The sequence below is a fragment of the Centruroides sculpturatus genome, unplaced genomic scaffold (genome assembly GCF_000671375.1).
Source record: "Centruroides sculpturatus isolate CEXI.00-Female unplaced genomic scaffold, Cexi_2.0 scaffold178, whole genome shotgun sequence".
Lineage (NCBI taxonomy): Eukaryota > Metazoa > Arthropoda > Arachnida > Scorpiones > Buthidae > Centruroides > Centruroides sculpturatus.
This window is the reverse complement of record NW_019384433.1, coordinates 646819-666019: the sequence shown is the minus strand read 5'-3', so window position 1 is coordinate 666019 and position 19201 is coordinate 646819. Positions and strand designations below refer to the sequence as shown.

Here is a 19201-nt window from a genome sequence, read left to right as displayed (position 1 = left end):
TAAACAGATTTAAAAATTCTTAAATTAATTAGTTTAACATATTTACGTTTTTCGCAATTTTACAATTGAATTCTTTAGTGAAAACACGCAAAAATAAAAAATAAAAAATATCCATTAATGTACTGTTACATGTTAAAATGTAGTTCATAAATGTTATTACATGTACGACGAAGATAAAATTATATTTAATGCAGACAAAAATTAAAGCATAATGATTCATTTAACTCGTAATTATCATTTACAAATGTAGTAATTATCTCGTAAAGATTCCGACGTTGCGAATTCCTTTCATTTTTGCTTTTTTCCTACGAACAGCTTCGGCATTCGATACCCTATTTTTACTTCCCTTTTTTTACAATTAAATAGAAAAAAATAAACAAAAAATTAATTATTTTTCTTCTTAAAATTAGTATCAAAAATACATTTCATAAAAGAAAAATTCGCATTAAAATACTTTTATTTACTTTATAGCTACTTTAAAAAATTCTTTTACCACTTTCCTCTCTCTCTCTCTCTTTCAGTGCTTTCATTTTAAATTAAAATTTCATCCGAAATTTGCACATAAAAGTAATATTATCAAGGTGTTTTGTAATCAAAAATGTTTATTTTATATTGCATAAAATTCTAGATTTGTCTAATTTAACTTGCAGTGTGTAATTCCTCCAGGTTCTTCCGAGTTGATGAAGTAAGACATGTTTCCATTCATCATCTGCCTCACCCCATTTCAATATGGAAGAAATGATTGACTGGCAAACATCGACAGAAAGTCAAGATGGAATTGAAAGAAGAAAATTGATTCAGACTCTTCGTAATTGCTGTTTCTACCACCCGCTGTATCAGGTTATTAGTGGCTGATGAAACTATGGCTGTTATTTCTAGAGTATAGGAAACTTCAGGAGAAATACAATCAAATAATAAATGAAGTTTTCTTGATATATTGTTCTGAAATTTACAAATTTATCATAAAAAATTAAATTGTAATAGCCTTTATTAGTGTAGTAGCGTATTATGTATCTTCTATATAATATTAGTACTGTATCAGACTATTTATGACCCATGATTGCTGTTTCTGGAGTATAAAAAGTTGAAGAGAAACACAAATAATAAATGAACTTTCTGAAATTACTTTTGGTAATTTANAGAATCATCACTTAAGTAAAATTCTGTCAATTTTCTTTTATTTATTCTTTTCATTTTGAATCTTAAATCTATTATTAATTTTTCTTATGGTCCACTCCTGTAATTTCTTGTTACTTAATGGTCTTTTTTTTTTAAACTCTTGCAGTTTAAATTATTTACAATGACTACTGTATTAAAATTTAAATTATTAGAATAGCAGTTTTAATTAGAATTTTAAACTGGAAATATACCTGAAATCACACTTTATAATATTAATTTCACACTTTTCATATTTCTAAATGAAATCACACTTTTAAATATTCACAGCTTCCTTTACACACAATTTTCACTAATTGTGATGTTAAATAATCTTATTTTAAATCACATTTTCATATTTTCTAACTAATCTCTAACTTGTTATACTTCTGAAAACTCGCACTAGACATAATTAAATTTATTACACTTCTACTTAAAATTATATAAGGTAGGGCTATTATTTTTGGCCATCAAGTTTGGGCTGTTATTTTGACCAACACCAACATTTATCACGTAGACCTAGACTCTAGGCGCTAGCTCAGTCATTTCTTAGAGGAAAAACATTAGAGTTGGTCAAAATAATAGTCCAAACTTGGTGTGCCATAACGGGGCCCCATCTTTCAGTTTAATTAAAGTCACATTCTTATATTTCTATTATAATTAAAGTTAAGCTTTCATAGTTCAAACTTAAGTTATACTTTTACAATAATAATTCTTTTAAGCAGGAGTAAATTTATTTACGTGGTGGCCCTAGGCACTTTAGCTGTGCAGGCCTCTGTAACGATTTATACTCCTGTAAAATATGGAGTTTCGTCTTCGTATAATTGCATCAAAATTTCCCTTTTTTTTGGTTAAAATATCGCTTTAAACATTATAGGGGAAAAAATGTATATAACTTATATAGTTTTATTTTTATACGATAAAAAATATTAATATTTTATACAAAACAATATGAATTAATTCGTAGAAGATAAAAGAAAAATAATTTAATTATGTAAATTAACGTGTAAAGTTTACTTTATAAATATGAAAAAAAAAGAGAAAGAAATAAGGAAATTGAAATAAAATGAAAAATTTTGGGCAAGATGCCTAAACGTGCAACAGTATTAACCTATTAACTTTTATTTTTTATATTTAAAAAGTAAGGAGATGGAATATTAAGGTCATAAATGGAAAGAGACGATTCTTCTTGGAAGAGAACCAAATGCCAGTTGATGATGGAGGACAAAATAAAAATTTTTCTCTTGTTGATTTTTATCATTTCGTCTCGGAAAATGTCTGAAAATTTAAAGATCTTCGAAGAGGAACAACAATCGAGAGAGACCATCGAGAATGTTCATCCGAGATCAACTTAATTCTCCCGATTTTCCGGATGGCAAATATCATCTTTTTTTCTTAATTAAGATATATAATTTTGATATTTTCCCGAAAAAATCATCAATCAACCTAGAAAAAAATTACGGATGAAACTCGAGGGAGAAAATCGAGATTTTGTATTTATTATGCAAAAACCAAATTCATCTCCATTTTCTCCGCCATCTTGATCCGTGTTAGAGGAATAGGCCACCGAAACGGGGTCATAAATGCGGCATTTCCCCTCCCGAACGCATTAAGTAGCGTTTTGCGATCCCTTCGACCCCCGACCGTTCTCGGGGGGAGATAATGGATGCTAGTATGATAACAAGGGCTCTTACCTCCGACTCGCATGTCATATCCATAGGCAGGCAGTGTACAAAGCGCTTAACGGACTTGATGCGGTGCAAGTCAGTTAGAAAAGCAAAGGCGAGATGCAGTAAATGCGCTCATGGAGCATGCGCTCGTTTTTGACCCGGAGCTGTGGCGATCCCTTTGTACGTTCTGGTCTCTATGGTCGATGGTACACTTATCCAGCGATCGTTCCAGTTATCGTGTGAAACACCTGTAGAATCAGGGTTTCAGAAACTAGCATCGCAACTACCATTTCTACTTCGAATATGCCGAAAAACTCGAGAATATTTTCAAAAATATCCCTCGAAACTGCCCAAAAACCGCGAAAAAAACGCTATTTGATCTACAGATTAATCCACAAGTGGCATACAAAAAGAAAACCACAGTTGATAACGATCGTAAAATTGGGCGTTTTCTTGGATAAGTGACAATTTTCGAGCTCGTAATCAGATTTTTTAAAATAAAATCTCCGTTTTTATAGAATATAAGCCATATTTTAATACTGGATTAAATTTAACGGCTGTTAAAAATAACAAGGATTTAATATTGTTTTAACGTAACTGACAACCCTTCCATCAATAATGGATTCTTTCGTATCTTAGCAACCGAAATTCGTTTATTAATCAAAATAAAATCGATATTTGTTTGGCGCCATCTACCGGGATAAATAGTTTAATCAAAAATATTGAAAAATTCGAAATAAAAAATAAATAAATAACATTATATAAAATCAATAATTAAATTTTAAATTAATACTAAAAAAATTACAATGTAAAATTAAATATTGTTAAATAAGAAAAACTTAATAAATGCCAGCCGTTATGTAAAAATAAAGTTAAAAATTAAAAAATAATTACGAATAATTTTAAAATTGTATTTATATCATGCAATGATAATAATAATAATAATAAAAGAAATAGATAATAAATTATTTAATTAATAATAATAATTATAATTATAATTATAATTTATATTATGTAACTGTAATTAAATATTTAACACTTTAACAATAATACGTTTAATTTATAAAGAAAAATTAATAAGAAAAATATCGATTAGTTTAAATTAAATATTTATAAATACTAAAATGTTATACTAGATGGCGACACTGAAACGCGTTTGATAACTGAAGAAAATTCGATCGTCTACTAGCTGATTCTTTTGTAAATAAAAATAAAATCTCAAAAGTCATTTTTTATTCTCATAAACTAAAGTAAAAAAAATTAATTTTGTTTAAATTATTAAAATTTTCCAAAATAAATACTGTATGTTAGAAAACAAAATTACTCCTGGCGACATCTCTTGAGTGAAACATAAACTATTCAGAATACTCGAGTAAACTAATTTTTTTTTTCTTTTTTAAATGTTTTTTTGGTCAAAATTTATAAATTTACAGCATTTTTTCTATTAAATTTATTTATAAATATATAAAAATTTGATATATTAATTTTTAAATGTCAAAATTTAACGATATCACGCGAGGAAATCCATAGAAAAACATGTTTTCAGATCGATAATTGATAAATATATACTGTATATAAATATTGTTATACATCAACTCTGTCTATTTGAAATTTTCAGATAATAGCAGTCGGAAGTTTATTAACCTAAATACGATAAACGTAAAAAACAATTGAATATTGGTTTGCATGCAAGCGCTCCAAACAACCGATCATTTATTATTTAGGAAATTGATCTATGTTATACATATGTATCTTATCTTAATACTTAAAAGCTATGCTTATAATAATTTATAAAAACAAATCAACAAATTAGTTATGTATAATTATTTACACAATTTTTAAGTATATATACAAGTAGGCCTAATGCATGTAAGTATTTGCTCGTAACTTACGTATGCACATAAATATATTTAAACGCAGTAGCAGTAACAGGATCAATAGCAGTAACTCTAACAGGATAGTGGCAGCAATATAGTAGCTGTAATAGGATCAGCAGCAGTAATTTTAACAGTAACTATAACAGGATCAGCGGTAGAAATAGTAACATTACTTCTAACAGGATCAGCAGCAATAATAGTAACTGCGCTATAACAGAATCAGTAGCTACAATAGTTACAATCAGATTATAAAATTTACATACATATTTATGTGTAATATAAATTAGAACATACCAGCATCTATATAATATTGATACATACAGTAAATGTAGAATTATGCATGCTGTATGCACGGCCATATATGTGTACATATATCTATACATACTGAGTTATATTAATGTAAAGTAGTGTGAATCTGTATACTGTACTGTATGTATAAAGCATATGTAAACTCTAAGTTGTAGGTATGTCGCATACGTGAAAGACTAAATACAGATTCTACAGTTATGTAAGTGAGATACAAAGCCATACATGGGAATTATATAGAGTCATGTAGGTTCATATGTAACTATACACTTGTATTAATAATTTAAAAGATGAAATGTACCGACACACGCGATACAAAGATCATATATCGCAAAAATAAAGATATAAATCAAGAAGAATTATAGACTAATTATTGTATCACAGTATTACAACTTTAGTAACAGTTTTAGTAGAATTAATTGCGTTACGATCCGAAGAGAAACGATAGTTAATGCAATATTTATGAGAAGAAATGGTGTTGAGAAGAAAGGAAAGATTTGAAGAGATGAAAGGATTAAGATTGTGGTAATATTGAGAAAAGGGAAAAGATGAGAATCGACATCTGTTCTGAGAAGAATGAAAAGTATTTTCTTTCAAAGAAATATTTTTTAAAAAAAAGATAATAAAATGCGTATTTTCTTAAGAAAATTTGAAAGGTTACTGAGTTGTAAAGATTAATAAATACTTCTATAAACATTTTTTCTGCGGATTTTATTAGATGAGAGCTTTAGATATTTTCATAAATTTTCAATAACCAAGCTTTATGTAAGCGAAGCGAAGGATCGATTATTAAAAATAATAATTAGTTTACTTTAAAAATCACTTAATAATAATATTATATTTATCTTATAAAAACATCACAACGCTTTTAAATGTACTTAATTTATATTAAAGTCGCTTCAATAGCATTTTTATTTTTATTCTAAAGTAAATTCATTATTTTCATATACAAAAAAAATATAATTTTTAAGTTTTGTTTTAATAAATGATTAAAATATCAATTATATTTTCGAAAATTGCTCTTGAAAATGTGCGTTTTCACAGAAGAGGATTATCCTGAAAGCAAAAATAAACGCTCGATTTGGGCCCTCAAACTTAAAAGTTCACAATGGAAAACACTTTATATTAAATTTTACTTATTGATATTATAAGAGTCACGAAATTAATTAGTGCTTAAGAACTTTCTCCATACGTATAAATTTTTTCTTAATTTTTACCTTAAAAATGTGCATTTTAATAATGAATCTTCAAGTTCCATAAAAATATTAATTATATTGTCTTCTTAAAATCTCAATTTCATATGTTAAAATATAAATTACTAACAATATTTGTAAGAAGATCGAAAAAGTTTTTAGTCGTACGTGTTTCCGGTGGAAACATTACGTAATTATAAGTATGGAACTCGAGAATTCATTGAATCTCCTTTTCTTCTTGATTAATTTGTCTGTATGTCTGAAGGTCACGCACGCTTTAGGAACTATAGTACTTTTAAATTAAGAAAAATTGTGTCGCAAAATGAGATTTTTCTTTTTCTTTTTATTTCAGCATTTATTACAAAAATATATAGATTTTTAAAAGAAAACTAATAAAAATAGACTGAAATTTGTAAATAAAATTTAAAAATTACTTATATATTTTACTCGTATTTCTTGAATACGATAAGTTCCATAATTCTACATAATATCCTATATCCTACACACACATAGGCCTATATATTAATAGAATTATGTAGAGCTAATTGTATATATATTAGATCTGTATGTTGAACTATACGTAAGTTATATGAAAAACAAATATATATATTTACTGAAATATTACAGATTGTGATAGAGCTCATAATGATAAATTTGGAGATGTATTGGTTAAAAATAGAGTATACTGTATATCTGGACACTACATAACTCTACATATTTAGATTCTATTTAGAGACTTTCTTACAGAGAAACACAATAGGATTTAAGTTTAGGGCCTTACTTTATTAAAGTTTCGTGGAGCTAAAGGGCCTCTTATATGTTATCGTTTAGATTACAAGAGTAAATGCTGTTCTGAAAATATGTGTAAGCTTACATTATCTGATATATATATTGAAGATTATATAAAATCAAACGTATCCTATAAGCAAACAGGATTTGTGTATAGTGTTATATAGGGTCATACATATGCTGTACAGTAACCAGTTTCATTAATTATAGTCAAAGTCTCTCTAAATTTGCCACTATGAACTGCATCACAGTCTTTAATCTATAGTTACATGCAAATTTAGTCACCATTGATTTGACAACTCTGCGTTAATGACGAACTTTACTATATAAACACTGAATCAATGTGACGAGACGAACATTTACATCAGAAAATACATTTTAAATTCTAAAATTTTCATGTAAGATAGCAAAATTATACATTTATGAAACTATATTTTATTATTTTGTTAATATAATATAATAGAAACTGCTTGAAGATCGAGAATATAATCAAAAATCTATGAAAGCTGCGATTTTCTTGGAAAATAAACTTTAAACATCAATTACTTTCAAAATCAATTTTAATTAATTAAAACTAATTAAAATTATTTATAAAAAAGTTTCAGTTAGTTAGAAATTTATCGGAATTAATAATTTAATTTGTAATCTTAAAAAATTCCGATTAAATATTACATTTTAAAATCCTTTCGTCCAATATTTACCAATCTTACATCGAAGTAGTAGCACTACATCTATCATTTATCAACATTCTACGTACAGACAACCAAGTGTATGTTTTTAAAAGATTTAATTACCTAATTGGGTCAAGATTCTTTAGGTCATACTTTCATGTTATTCTTATAATTTGCATAAATAACAAAATTAACAGTGAAGTTATCTCACCAGCAACGCCAGCATCGTCTCTTCTTATGCTGATTTATTAAGAAATCTCGGAATCACAAGAAAACACGCCAAAATACCATCAATATAACAAGATATAATAATTAAAAATGGAAAAATTGCATCATACTGCATATAAAGCAGACATTTTCATGCAATTTTATAGTTGTATATCATACAACTTAATTTATTTTGGTAATTAAAGGTTTCTGAATGATATTTGGATCTTAATTATTCAAATTCTCTTTTTCTAAGGCGAATTTATTAATATAGAAACATGTATCTATCGGATATGAATAAACTGTGAATCAACTTGTAAACAAACTATTCGTCTTAAATATTAAAGCCCATTCGCGAGAATATGATCAAACTTATATCAAAAATGATCAAATATTATTAATAATAAGATACTATAAAAGCGATTTACAAAGAAACTTTAATTATATTCGATAATATATCGAGAAATTGTCAAAAATAGATGCTCGTACAAAATGAAGCTGAGTAATAATATATAGTAAAATTTTTACAATCAGGCGTATATAACACTATAAATAAAACATTTTAAAATTTATTTAGCCAATATTTAATTATATAAAACATTTTTTTTCGAAAAAATTGTGTAATAAGTAAGGAGAGATGTGTAGACCTTGCACGCATACTTACACACAAATTAACTATTTTTATAAATAATAATAATTATAATTCAAATATCAAATATTTAATTTTAAAAAATCGAATATTACAGCAGTAATTTTTTTAAAAAATAATTTAACAAAACTGCGAAAATATTTAAATATTTATGAAGCATATTATATACAACACAATGAAAGGAAGATTGGATTTAACAGATGACTAAGTATATTAAAATCTTGTTTCCTACCAATCTGTTTCCACTTGTTGCAAATTTGTTACTTAATGAAGGTTTCTATTAGTTTATTTGTAACCTATTCCACTTGTTTCCATTGATTTAAGAAAATGAATATTACTTTGTTTAGCATCTCAATTAAGGAAAATGGCTAAACTCTTTGTTTCCTGAAATGAATAACGATTCTCTTGACATTTTCCTTATTAATTTCTATTAAATATATGTCCAAAAGTATTATATTTTAAATAAAATTATTAAAGATTTATAATTTTAAATTAAATATATAATTTTTAAGGTTATATCTAAACGAAAAAATTTGGAAAATTATAAAATATTCCTCTTAAAATTAAACGCTAAACTGTTTACAAGTTAAATTATAAATTATTAAAATATATTTTCGATTTTATAATATATTTGCTTAATTTTTAAATACATTTTTGTATTAAAAATTAAATTATATATAATATAATAGCACCATTTTTTAAATAAAAAATGTATNTAATACAAAAATGTATAACTTGTTTTTATAATTAAATTTTTAAAAAATTTTAATTATTATTCAAATTTAAATTAATTAGTTTAACATATTTACGTTTTTCGCAATTTTACAATTGAATTCTTTAGTGAAAACACGCAAAAATAAAAAATAAAAAATATCCATTAATGTACTGTTACATGTTAAAATGTAGTTCATAAATGTTATTACATGTACGACGAAGATAAAATTATATTTAATGCAGACAAAAATTAAAGCATAATGATTCATTTAACTCGTAATTATCATTTACAAATGTAGTAATTATCTCGTAAAGATTCCGACGTTGCGAATTCCTTTCATTTTTGCTTTTTTCCTACGAACAGCTTCGGCATTCGATACCCTATTTTTACTTCCCTTTTTTTACAATTAAATAGAAAAAAATAAACAAAAAATTAATTATTTTTCTTCTTAAAATTAGTATCAAAAATACATTTCATAAAAGAAAAATTCGCATTAAAATACTTTTATTTACTTTATAGCTACTTTAAAAAATTCTTTTACCACTTTCCTCTCTCTCTCTCTCTTTCAGTGCTTTCATTTTAAATTAAAATTTCATCCGAAATTTGCACATAAAAGTAATATTATCAAGGTGTTTTGTAATCAAAAATGTTTATTTTATATTGCATAAAATTCTAGATTTGTCTAATTTAACTTGCAGTGTGTAATTCCTCCAGGTTCTTCCGAGTTGATGAAGTAAGACATGTTTCCATTCATCATCTGCCTCACCCCATTTCAATATGGAAGAAATGATTGACTGGCAAACATCGACAGAAAGTCAAGATGGAATTGAAAGAAGAAAATTGATTCAGACTCTTCGTAATTGCTGTTTCTACCACCCGCTGTATCAGGTTATTAGTGGCTGATGAAACTATGGCTGTTATTTCTAGAGTATAGGAAACTTCAGGAGAAATACAATCAAATAATAAATGAAGTTTTCTTGATATATTGTTCTGAAATTTACAAATTTATCATAAAAAATTAAATTGTAATAGCCTTTATTAGTGTAGTAGCGTATTATGTATCTTCTATATAATATTAGTACTGTATCAGACTATTTATGACCCATGATTGCTGTTTCTGGAGTATAAAAAGTTGAAGAGAAACACAAATAATAAATGAACTTTCTGAAATTACTTTTGGTAATTTAATAATTTTTTAATAATAAAATTAAATTTTAATATTTGTTGTTAACCTGCTACCTGCTATATCATATTAATAAAATTTGTTATTCTTGTTCCCATTTTTAAATGATAAAACTCTAAATGTGAAGAGAAACCCGAAGAGAAACAAAAACAAAGCTTTTTATTTAAACTATTGTTCTTTAATTTAGGAATTTTATGATAAAAAATTAAATTATAACATTCCTTGTTATTGTGAATAACTTCTTAGTACATCTACTACATAATATTAATGCTGTGTCAGGTTATTAATGATTAATGCCACCATGATTCTTTTCTAAAGTATAGAAAACTGAATAAAAGCATAATCAAATAGTAACAAAGCTTTTTTTAAATTACAGTATTGTAATTTGCTGATAAAAATTAAATTATAGTACTCCTTATTATTATAGCAGCATAACTTCTTTAATCTATCTGCCATATTGAGATTTTATTCAAATGATAAAGCTATAAACATGAACATAAAACTAAAAGAAAACTTAGTCAAATCACAAATAAAGCTTTATTTAATTATTGTACTATAACTAAAGAATTTTATGATAAAACATTAAATTATAAAAGCCGTCATTACCATAGTAACACAGTATCTGTGTGCCTGTTTTACAATATTATCATCATCTAACTAATTTTTCTTAACATATAAATGTATTTTTTATGGTTAAGAATTATTCTGAAATTTGAAAAGTGTACAAAATAATTTACATGATGAGAAATATAATTATGTCAATATACATTTTTAACTTTATTACAGAAGTGACATTAGAAAGATAAAGCTAATACAACTTTTATTACATTAACAGTATTTTTTTACGGTTATTAACATAGAAACAATCGTTTTTGTTGCTATAATTTTATCACAAGTGGATTGTGACATCGTTATTTTATATGAATAATAAATTATACTGATATTAACATAGTAAATAAATTTAGAGTAGAGAATTTATGAGTTTAAAGCATGAAATAAGTCTGCTTTATTTTTTTATTGTATAAATAAGTAGAATGCAAATGAAAATAACTACTTAATATATAAATATTATAAAGAAACACTATTAAATAAAATTGTTGGAAATTTAAACATTGGAATTTCGCTCAATCTCAATACATCACAATGTTTCTGCAGATTTTTTAGTACCACATTAAAGAGCGTCAAAGTGTTGTGGTATTATGTATAAATACACTTCAAGACCTCAGAAGACCGCGTTCTACCAGTTGGTAAATTCAGTAAATTGTAATTAATCTTTATATTATTTTAGAATCTCATCCTTCGATTGTATCTTTAGTGTATCGCTATTATACTGCGACACGTACAGTTTCGAAGAGAGAAAATATAATAATAATAATGGCATTATGATTGTATATACAATATGATAATATACATATATCCACTAAATTTCAATGACAAAGACATAAAATGTACAAGTCTCAGAAAGGTGGTTTCACTGCAATATTCTATAGCGAGGCAGGAAAGTACGATTTACAGGGGGAGAAGGAATATACTGTAATTCTACTGTAGCAAAACAGAAAGCTTTACTAGTAATTTAATTTTACTTCACGGAGCGAAGAAAAATAGCTACGTAGGTTATTCATGCGTGCAGATATTGCTATGCGTTGCAACCTTTTCATATAATGGGAACCGTCGAATGTTACCATGACGATAATTATGACCTTCCACCTGTTGTCTCAGTTGCCTTTTAGGAGATGATGCATTTTTCTTGCATAACGAGAAAGACGGAATAAGGATAAGAAAATGAAACAAATCGGATCGAAAGGAGTTAATCATATTAAGAATAATTAAATATCGAGAAGTATCTTAATCCGATAGAATGAATGCCAATTAGGAAGCCAATTGTATTGGAGCAATTTAATTAGAAAATCTCTTTTCTCTACTCCCGAACTCTTCTTTTCCAAGTATTCATTCACTTTCAACTTTCTTTCAGCTTTTATGTGATAAATTTTGGTTCCATTAAAACTTTTTGAAGATAAATATAAATTAATTTAAGCCAATTCCTTTCAAAAAGCTTAATTCTTGAGTAAGCAAAGGCTTTTCTTATTTATTTGCTGCTTATTTTTACAAATAAAAACATTAAGAAAAATATATGTTTTATATATAAAGCTCTCCTTTGTGATTCTATTTTATAAAAGATATACATTCTTTCCGTATATACATATCAATATATATCCACGTTATCTTGAACTACTTCTACCTACACATTTAAAAAGCCTTATTTCCTTTTCTTAATAAATTATGGAGAAGGAACAACTCCACAAATATACAGGAACGTAGAAGACAATTTCAAAATAACAAGACTTATATTTTTATATATTTAATAGAATTCTTGTTTCCTCTTCCTGATATATCGACAGTTTTTTTTAAGTTTTATAGAAAGATAAAAGAATATCTGTTCTTTTTTTATAGTCTACAGGAAAAGCCTTATTTCCTCTTACAGATATATAGATTTGTTAGATTTTTCACTGGTTATAGCTTCCGACAAACCTCAATGAAAAATTCATATAATAAAATACACATTTCTCAAAAGGCAACTTGACTGCAATATTGCGTAATAAGACAGGAAAGTATGATTTACGGGGGCATATATAATTTTATAAAAGTTTAACAAGTCTTATTTCCATTTGCCAAATATAGAAGACTTATATCCTTTTATGTGTATATCGGAAGTCTTGTGTTCACCATCTTTTATCTATGAGAGTTTGTAATTCTATATAGGAAGAGCTGTATCCTCTTCCGAATGATGACAACTGATAGCGGTTTCTAAGAGACTGGGACATCAAACTACGCTGGAAATCACTTTCGGGAATTGCAGTGCACAATCTTCTCTTCTATCCACAGAATGAAGATGCTGTAAGGTGCATTTCTTTATTTCTTCCCCTCGTATCCGGGACAACCGACTTTGACAACGTCGATTGGGAATTTTTGACGTTTATTCTTTCCACACGTTCCAAATAAAATTATAAGAGTTTGTATATCCTCCCGTTCCACTTTATTTCTAAAGTATAGCTATATATAAATCACTTATTTACAAAAAGTAATGCGACGAAAGATTTGAAAAGTAAGAAGTAAAAATATTTTTTCTTCTGTAAGTCTTCATTAAACGTTATTTTTTTAAATAAAAATTGACCAACTTCTTCATCTTTCTAGCTTTATTTTTTGCTTTGTCATAATAATCAATTACTGAAAAAATAATTTGAAACTAATTTTATGAGAGAAAGGTTTTCATCAGAGAAGCGGAACAAATTGTGTTTTAAGAAGAAAAAAAGAAAAAAAATCGAAGAACAGATACAGACAAATGAAAGCAGAGATGTGAAATAAGACAGAAATGAATAAACTTCTCATTCAACTTAAAACGAATCGAATGATAATTAAGGTTATGAAGGGAAAAGAGGAGGATGAGGAGGAGGAGGAGGAGGAGGATGAAGAGGAGAAGGAAAAGGAAAAGCAGAAACAGCAAAACCGCTCTCTTCCCTCTTACGAATAGAACACGCTTAGCAAAATGCAATTTATAAATGCATGCACACGAACACTAATTAACCGAAGTAGAGTTTGGCTTCTTTATTTTCAAATAACTGCAATAGTCACGTGAGAATCTTAGGTAAAAGGAAAAGAATGCGAAAAAGAAGCCCGGGAGCGTTTCTCATATAAATTCCTTCGTTTATATTCTTTATTTTTCGTTTCTTCGCTTCTTTTCGAGCGTCTTTTTTTAATTCATAAGTGAAAATTATTAAGAATTCTCGAATTATTCAGACGTGCGTTGTTCTTTCACTCATTTGTTTTGTCTCGTTTCTGCTCTACAAAATAAATTTCCTTTGAAAAATCTTATTTTAGTAAATGTGAAAGTGTAAAATACGTAATATATCGATTGATATAAGTATAAATATAAATAAAAATAGTATTTTTTTATGTTTATAACGCATTTTTTAGCAAACTTCTTTGTGGTGAGATACATCTAAATATGGAATAAACGCAAAGGATTTGAGATAATCCATATAAAATTCTTTTCTGTGGCTTAAAACCAAACTCTTTTCTTTATTGGTCTCTATTTGGAAGTAAGTCCTTCCAAATATCAAGTAGAAAAGAATTATTCGCATTGGATTAAGATGTATTCTCTACAGAACGGAAGAAACTTTTTACTTTTTTTTAACAAAAGCAGCCTAAGGGAAAAATTAAAACAAGGATCTTTTTGATAAGATGTAACGAAAGATAAAGATTATATTCTTTTAAAAAGTTTAAATATTCAGAATTTAAGATAAGAACTGAAAATTTTTGGATTTTTTCTCAAGCTTCTTCGTATAGGACCTATGATAACTCGTTTATGGTAATGAATCGTGTTTAATAATGAAACGTACTATAAAAATGTGCATAAAAAAGAGTAAGTTTAAAGGAATAAAACATTTACCACTCATTCTCTGATATCTAACCTTAGAGTTATGATTAGAAATCTTTCAGAGCTACACAAGAGCTGTAATTCTCAATAACATGCAGCAATGTGCAATAGACGTATAGTAGTGCATCACAATTCCGAATTACATCCATTTTCTATTCTTTATTGCATTCTTGGAAATCCATTTTTTAAATAATTCCTTTAACAGATGTAACGCGAAATCTTTCTTTAAATATTGATGCCGACCACGTAACAAACTTCGAAGCGAACTTCTCGAAACTACTTAAATAGCCCGAAAAACTTGGGAAAGTTTGATATATAATATTAAAATTTGACGTAATTTCTAATTTCTTCTCACATCCCTGAAGATTTTATTGATTTCTTTACCCCTCTAAGACTATTTTAATTATTTTTGTATGCTTAAGACCCTTCTAATTCGCTCCTGAAGATACTATTAATTCTTTTAAGCATCTAAAGTTTATGAAATGCAATATGCGAAAATGTAAAATCTAACTTCTCATATCTCTGGAGACTCTTTACATTTTATTCGTACTATATAGACTCTTTTAATGCTTTCCTACATCCTATAGACCCTCTAATTTCCTTCCAGTAACCTATAGACTCTATTAATTCCTCCAAGCGCCTAAATTTTATGAGTTTTGTTCTTTGAAAGGGTTCTACAATACTGAAATTTAAAAAAAAAACAAAACTAAATGTTAATCGAGATTCTCTATAACAAAAGAAAATGGAACGTGAGATGAAAAATTGATTGATGATTGACGATGAATAAAAATATCGTACGTAATGTCACTTGTGTGAGCGTTGGAATTATATTTTTGTTTCCGTAAAGATGACGTGATGTGTATGTTAAATTCCACACGAAATCACGTGACTTGTAGAACATAAATTTACTCGGTCACATGACATAATGAAGAAAATCCTTCGAGTGACAAGCATAACTTATCTAAAATCAGAGAAAATGAATAATTATTTTTCAATTCTCTATTAAAAGCTACGAGCTTTTAGAATGAAGTTTTTAATAAAATTATTTAAATTAAATGACTTTTAAACGTTATTCACGAGAAAAATGTTAGAAAAAAAAATATACATATATAAAGTAAATTTTTCTTTCATTTATTTTTTTATTAGATGAGTAAATCCTAACTTTTTCTTTAACTTTATTAGTCAGAAAAGATGAAGTTTCGAGACGAAAGCAAAGCAAAAATGTAATTATGTCTCCGGAGTAGAAGTGATTGACAGATTCCAGAATCCAGAACGGACTCGGAAAATCTAATAGAGGAAGCAAGGAATTAAGGCGATGCCACTGCTCCTTATCTAGATAACTTTCGTTTCGAGGAATTCCGGAAGATCACGCGATACTTTTATTCTAGAAAATGCCATCAATCAAAGAGAGGAAGAAAAAGAAAGACTTTTACTTCTACCTAAAACTTGTAACCATGAAGTAGAATGTTGCATAAGTCGAAGAGTAAAGTCGAGAGGGTGCAACAGAGTCGAACTTACCTTTCTTTCTCAAGCTCGTTTTCGGTTTTTTCGACAGTCTCTGCTGTCAGGTCTTCTACTGAGTGTACGGTGGGTAATTCGGGAGCTTTGCTGCTCGAGGAGCTTCCCGAAGTTCGGCGCAAAACGTCCAAGCGCAAGCTATCTCCGAAGGCTACAGAGGATCTTGGCGAAGGGGTGAGCCATCCTTTGCCACCGCTTCCACCGCTGAGCCTTCTTTCTGGAGCAGATTTGGCGCTGCTGATTGAGCCGCTTCGACATCTTTCGACGGGTGCTTGCACAGTTAAAGTGCTACAGGTGGTTCGCACTCTTCTACCATTAGCAATTGTATCCACTCCAACGGTGGAGCCTGCTCTTCGCCTCTGAAGGCTGCGACGAAAGGCTGCCTCTGTTTCCTTATTTCTTTTCTTAACGCGGACACTATAAGATCGCACTGGAAGCATGTCGATTCGGGACTTACGATTTGCACATTATCCTGTAAAAGAGCGGGAATGACATCTCTCTACATTCTTCAATCTCGATTTCCCACTGACTCGCTCGCACACCCTCTCCACTCCGTTCTCATGGCAACCGATAGGTAAACCAATCCGGTGTTGGGGCGTGGTTGGCACTCTCTACCCTTTGCTTCTCACTACCTCGAATTCGTAACACTCGTCTCTGTCACCTCATAATGATCTTTCCAGCACCCCTGCAGACCCTCTAATTCTTTTCGGTACCCACATAAACTTTTCTATTTTTCACTCGGCACTCCTGGTACCTCTCTAAAGAGAAGCATAAAGAGTGCCGAGGAAAAATTATGGGTTTATATGAGGGTTTATACGAATATTCTTTATACTTTAGAGAAGCAAAAAGAGGAGTCATATATCTTAAACTCTAATTCCTTTCAGAATACCTACACACTTTTCTACTTTCTTCAGACCTTTAAAGATCCTTCTGATTCCTTCCAACACTTTATTTTCATTAAAGCTCAGAATATTCTTATAAATATTTCCAGCATTTTACATGCCCTCCTAATTCTTATATTCCTGGAGATCCCTCCGCTTTTTTCAAAGCTCTAAAGATCTTTCTGGGTATTTCTAGCACTTTTTACACACTCCTAATTCCTTCTCATACCCCAGAGATCCATTTAATTTCTTTAACGTTTGTAGGACATCCTGACATCCTAATACTTTCTCAGACCTTATACATTCTTCTAAATTTCTCCAACAGCCTATAAATCTTATTAATTCTTCAATTCCTACTGTCCTAATTTAATCCTTGATTTCCTAGATAATTTAAGCCTTCAATTTTTCATAGACAAGGAAAACTTAAAGTGCATCTGAAATAGCAAGTTACATTGACTTGACTTTTGTATTCTTTCGGTTAAATGCACAATAAACAATAAAATACTTGACTTGTTTCGTCTCAAAACATCGCCAACAACCCCAAAAGGCAATATTTGCTATGAAATAAAACAATAAAGTTTACACGAAACAAATTTATTTTTTTAGTTTCTTCTTTGAATTATTCGCGTTTTTTGAACGAAATGAAATCTAAAATTTGCCCAAAAAAATAGTTTTCAATTTTAAATGAATGATAAATAAAACTAATGACGTGAACTCCGATTGTTTGAGGGTGATTTTGATTTGTCAAATCGTGTCTCGTCGGAAATGACGTATCTTAGCCGATCCACGTGATAGGTTACGGGATCACATGACAAAACTCATCTATCACAATCATAAAAATGTTAACTATATTATCACGTTATGTAACACAAAATGCACCAGTCTAAAGCGCTAGAACATTCGTTCCTACGAAATTATTAAATTTATTAATTAAAAATAAATAATTCGTTAAGTAAATTCAATCAAATTGAGATTTTCTCTAATTTTATTGAAAAAACTTTACTTTTATCCATATTTTATATAGCAGTAAAATGTCGATCTGTATTTCTTTCCGAAGCACGAACGTGAAATATATTACGTGTTAACTGATACAGAAATGACGTCGCTACGTCTAACATCAACAGTGACGCTATCAAAAGAAGAATTGGTGACGTTACAGATGAACAATAAACTATCTTCCTCATTTTTTTAAGTGTTTTGTGATTATTCTGTACAGAATTTGTACCGTGTCGAGTCTCCTTAATCTCATTTTCCACAGGCCCGAACAATAAATTATTTTCTTCCTATCCGGATAATTAAAGAGATGGTAAACAAGCCGTCACACGTGTAATAATGTATCATGTTCATGATAGGAATTTCAGCAAGGTAGAGTTAAGCATATAACACAAATTATGATAATTAAAGGGATGAATAATTTGTTATTGAAGCGACAAAAATCCGAGCCCTTTATCCTTTCATAACGAAAAGCGATTAGGAGAAAATCCGTTCGTCGGTTTCTCTTATTCGTTAATTACTTAATTTCTAACGTGTATATTGATGACGGACTAGGAAATAGAGTGACGTATTCTTTCCTCACTCTACGTAATTTCGTTGTGTTTTGTGCGACATATTGCGCCAAACGTTATATTACACTCGATATGAAGCAGAGAATGCGTTCTCCACGATAAAGGCAATTATTCAAGTTTTGTTCTAAACAATATTGGCTTTTGGTAACCATGGAAACAGTTGAGAGCCCATTCCAGATACGACAACTTGCTAGTTCGTGTGCCGACGAATTGCTCTAATCTACTCTTCATTTATAAAAGCAACAGGATAAATGTCATTAAATTTTAGGAAAATGATAATTTCTAAAGTTGATATTAAAATAAATTTGTTTTAAAAATTTTTAAACGAATAAAAACAGTCCATATTTTGAAATATTTCCGTTAAATCTAACGAACGAATCGAAACAC

General features: G+C 28.5%; 1 protein-coding gene across 2 annotated transcripts in view; it reads right to left on the bottom strand.

Annotated features, from left to right (window-relative positions):
• LOC111619811 (voltage-dependent calcium channel type A subunit alpha-1-like) overlaps positions 1 to 19201 on the bottom strand; it is an 82513-nt gene that overhangs the window by 20289 nt on the left and 43023 nt on the right. The window contains exon 1 of one of the 2 annotated variants that reach the window (XM_023361630.1): positions 16369 to 17236. The exons of the other annotated variant lie outside the window; for it this stretch is intronic. Coding sequence (XP_023217398.1) covers positions 16369 to 16808 — 440 coding nt within the window. The 5' untranslated portion in view covers positions 16809 to 17236. Of the gene's footprint in view, positions 1 to 16368; positions 17237 to 19201 lie in introns of those variants that run through there. 2 annotated transcript variants of the gene reach the window in all.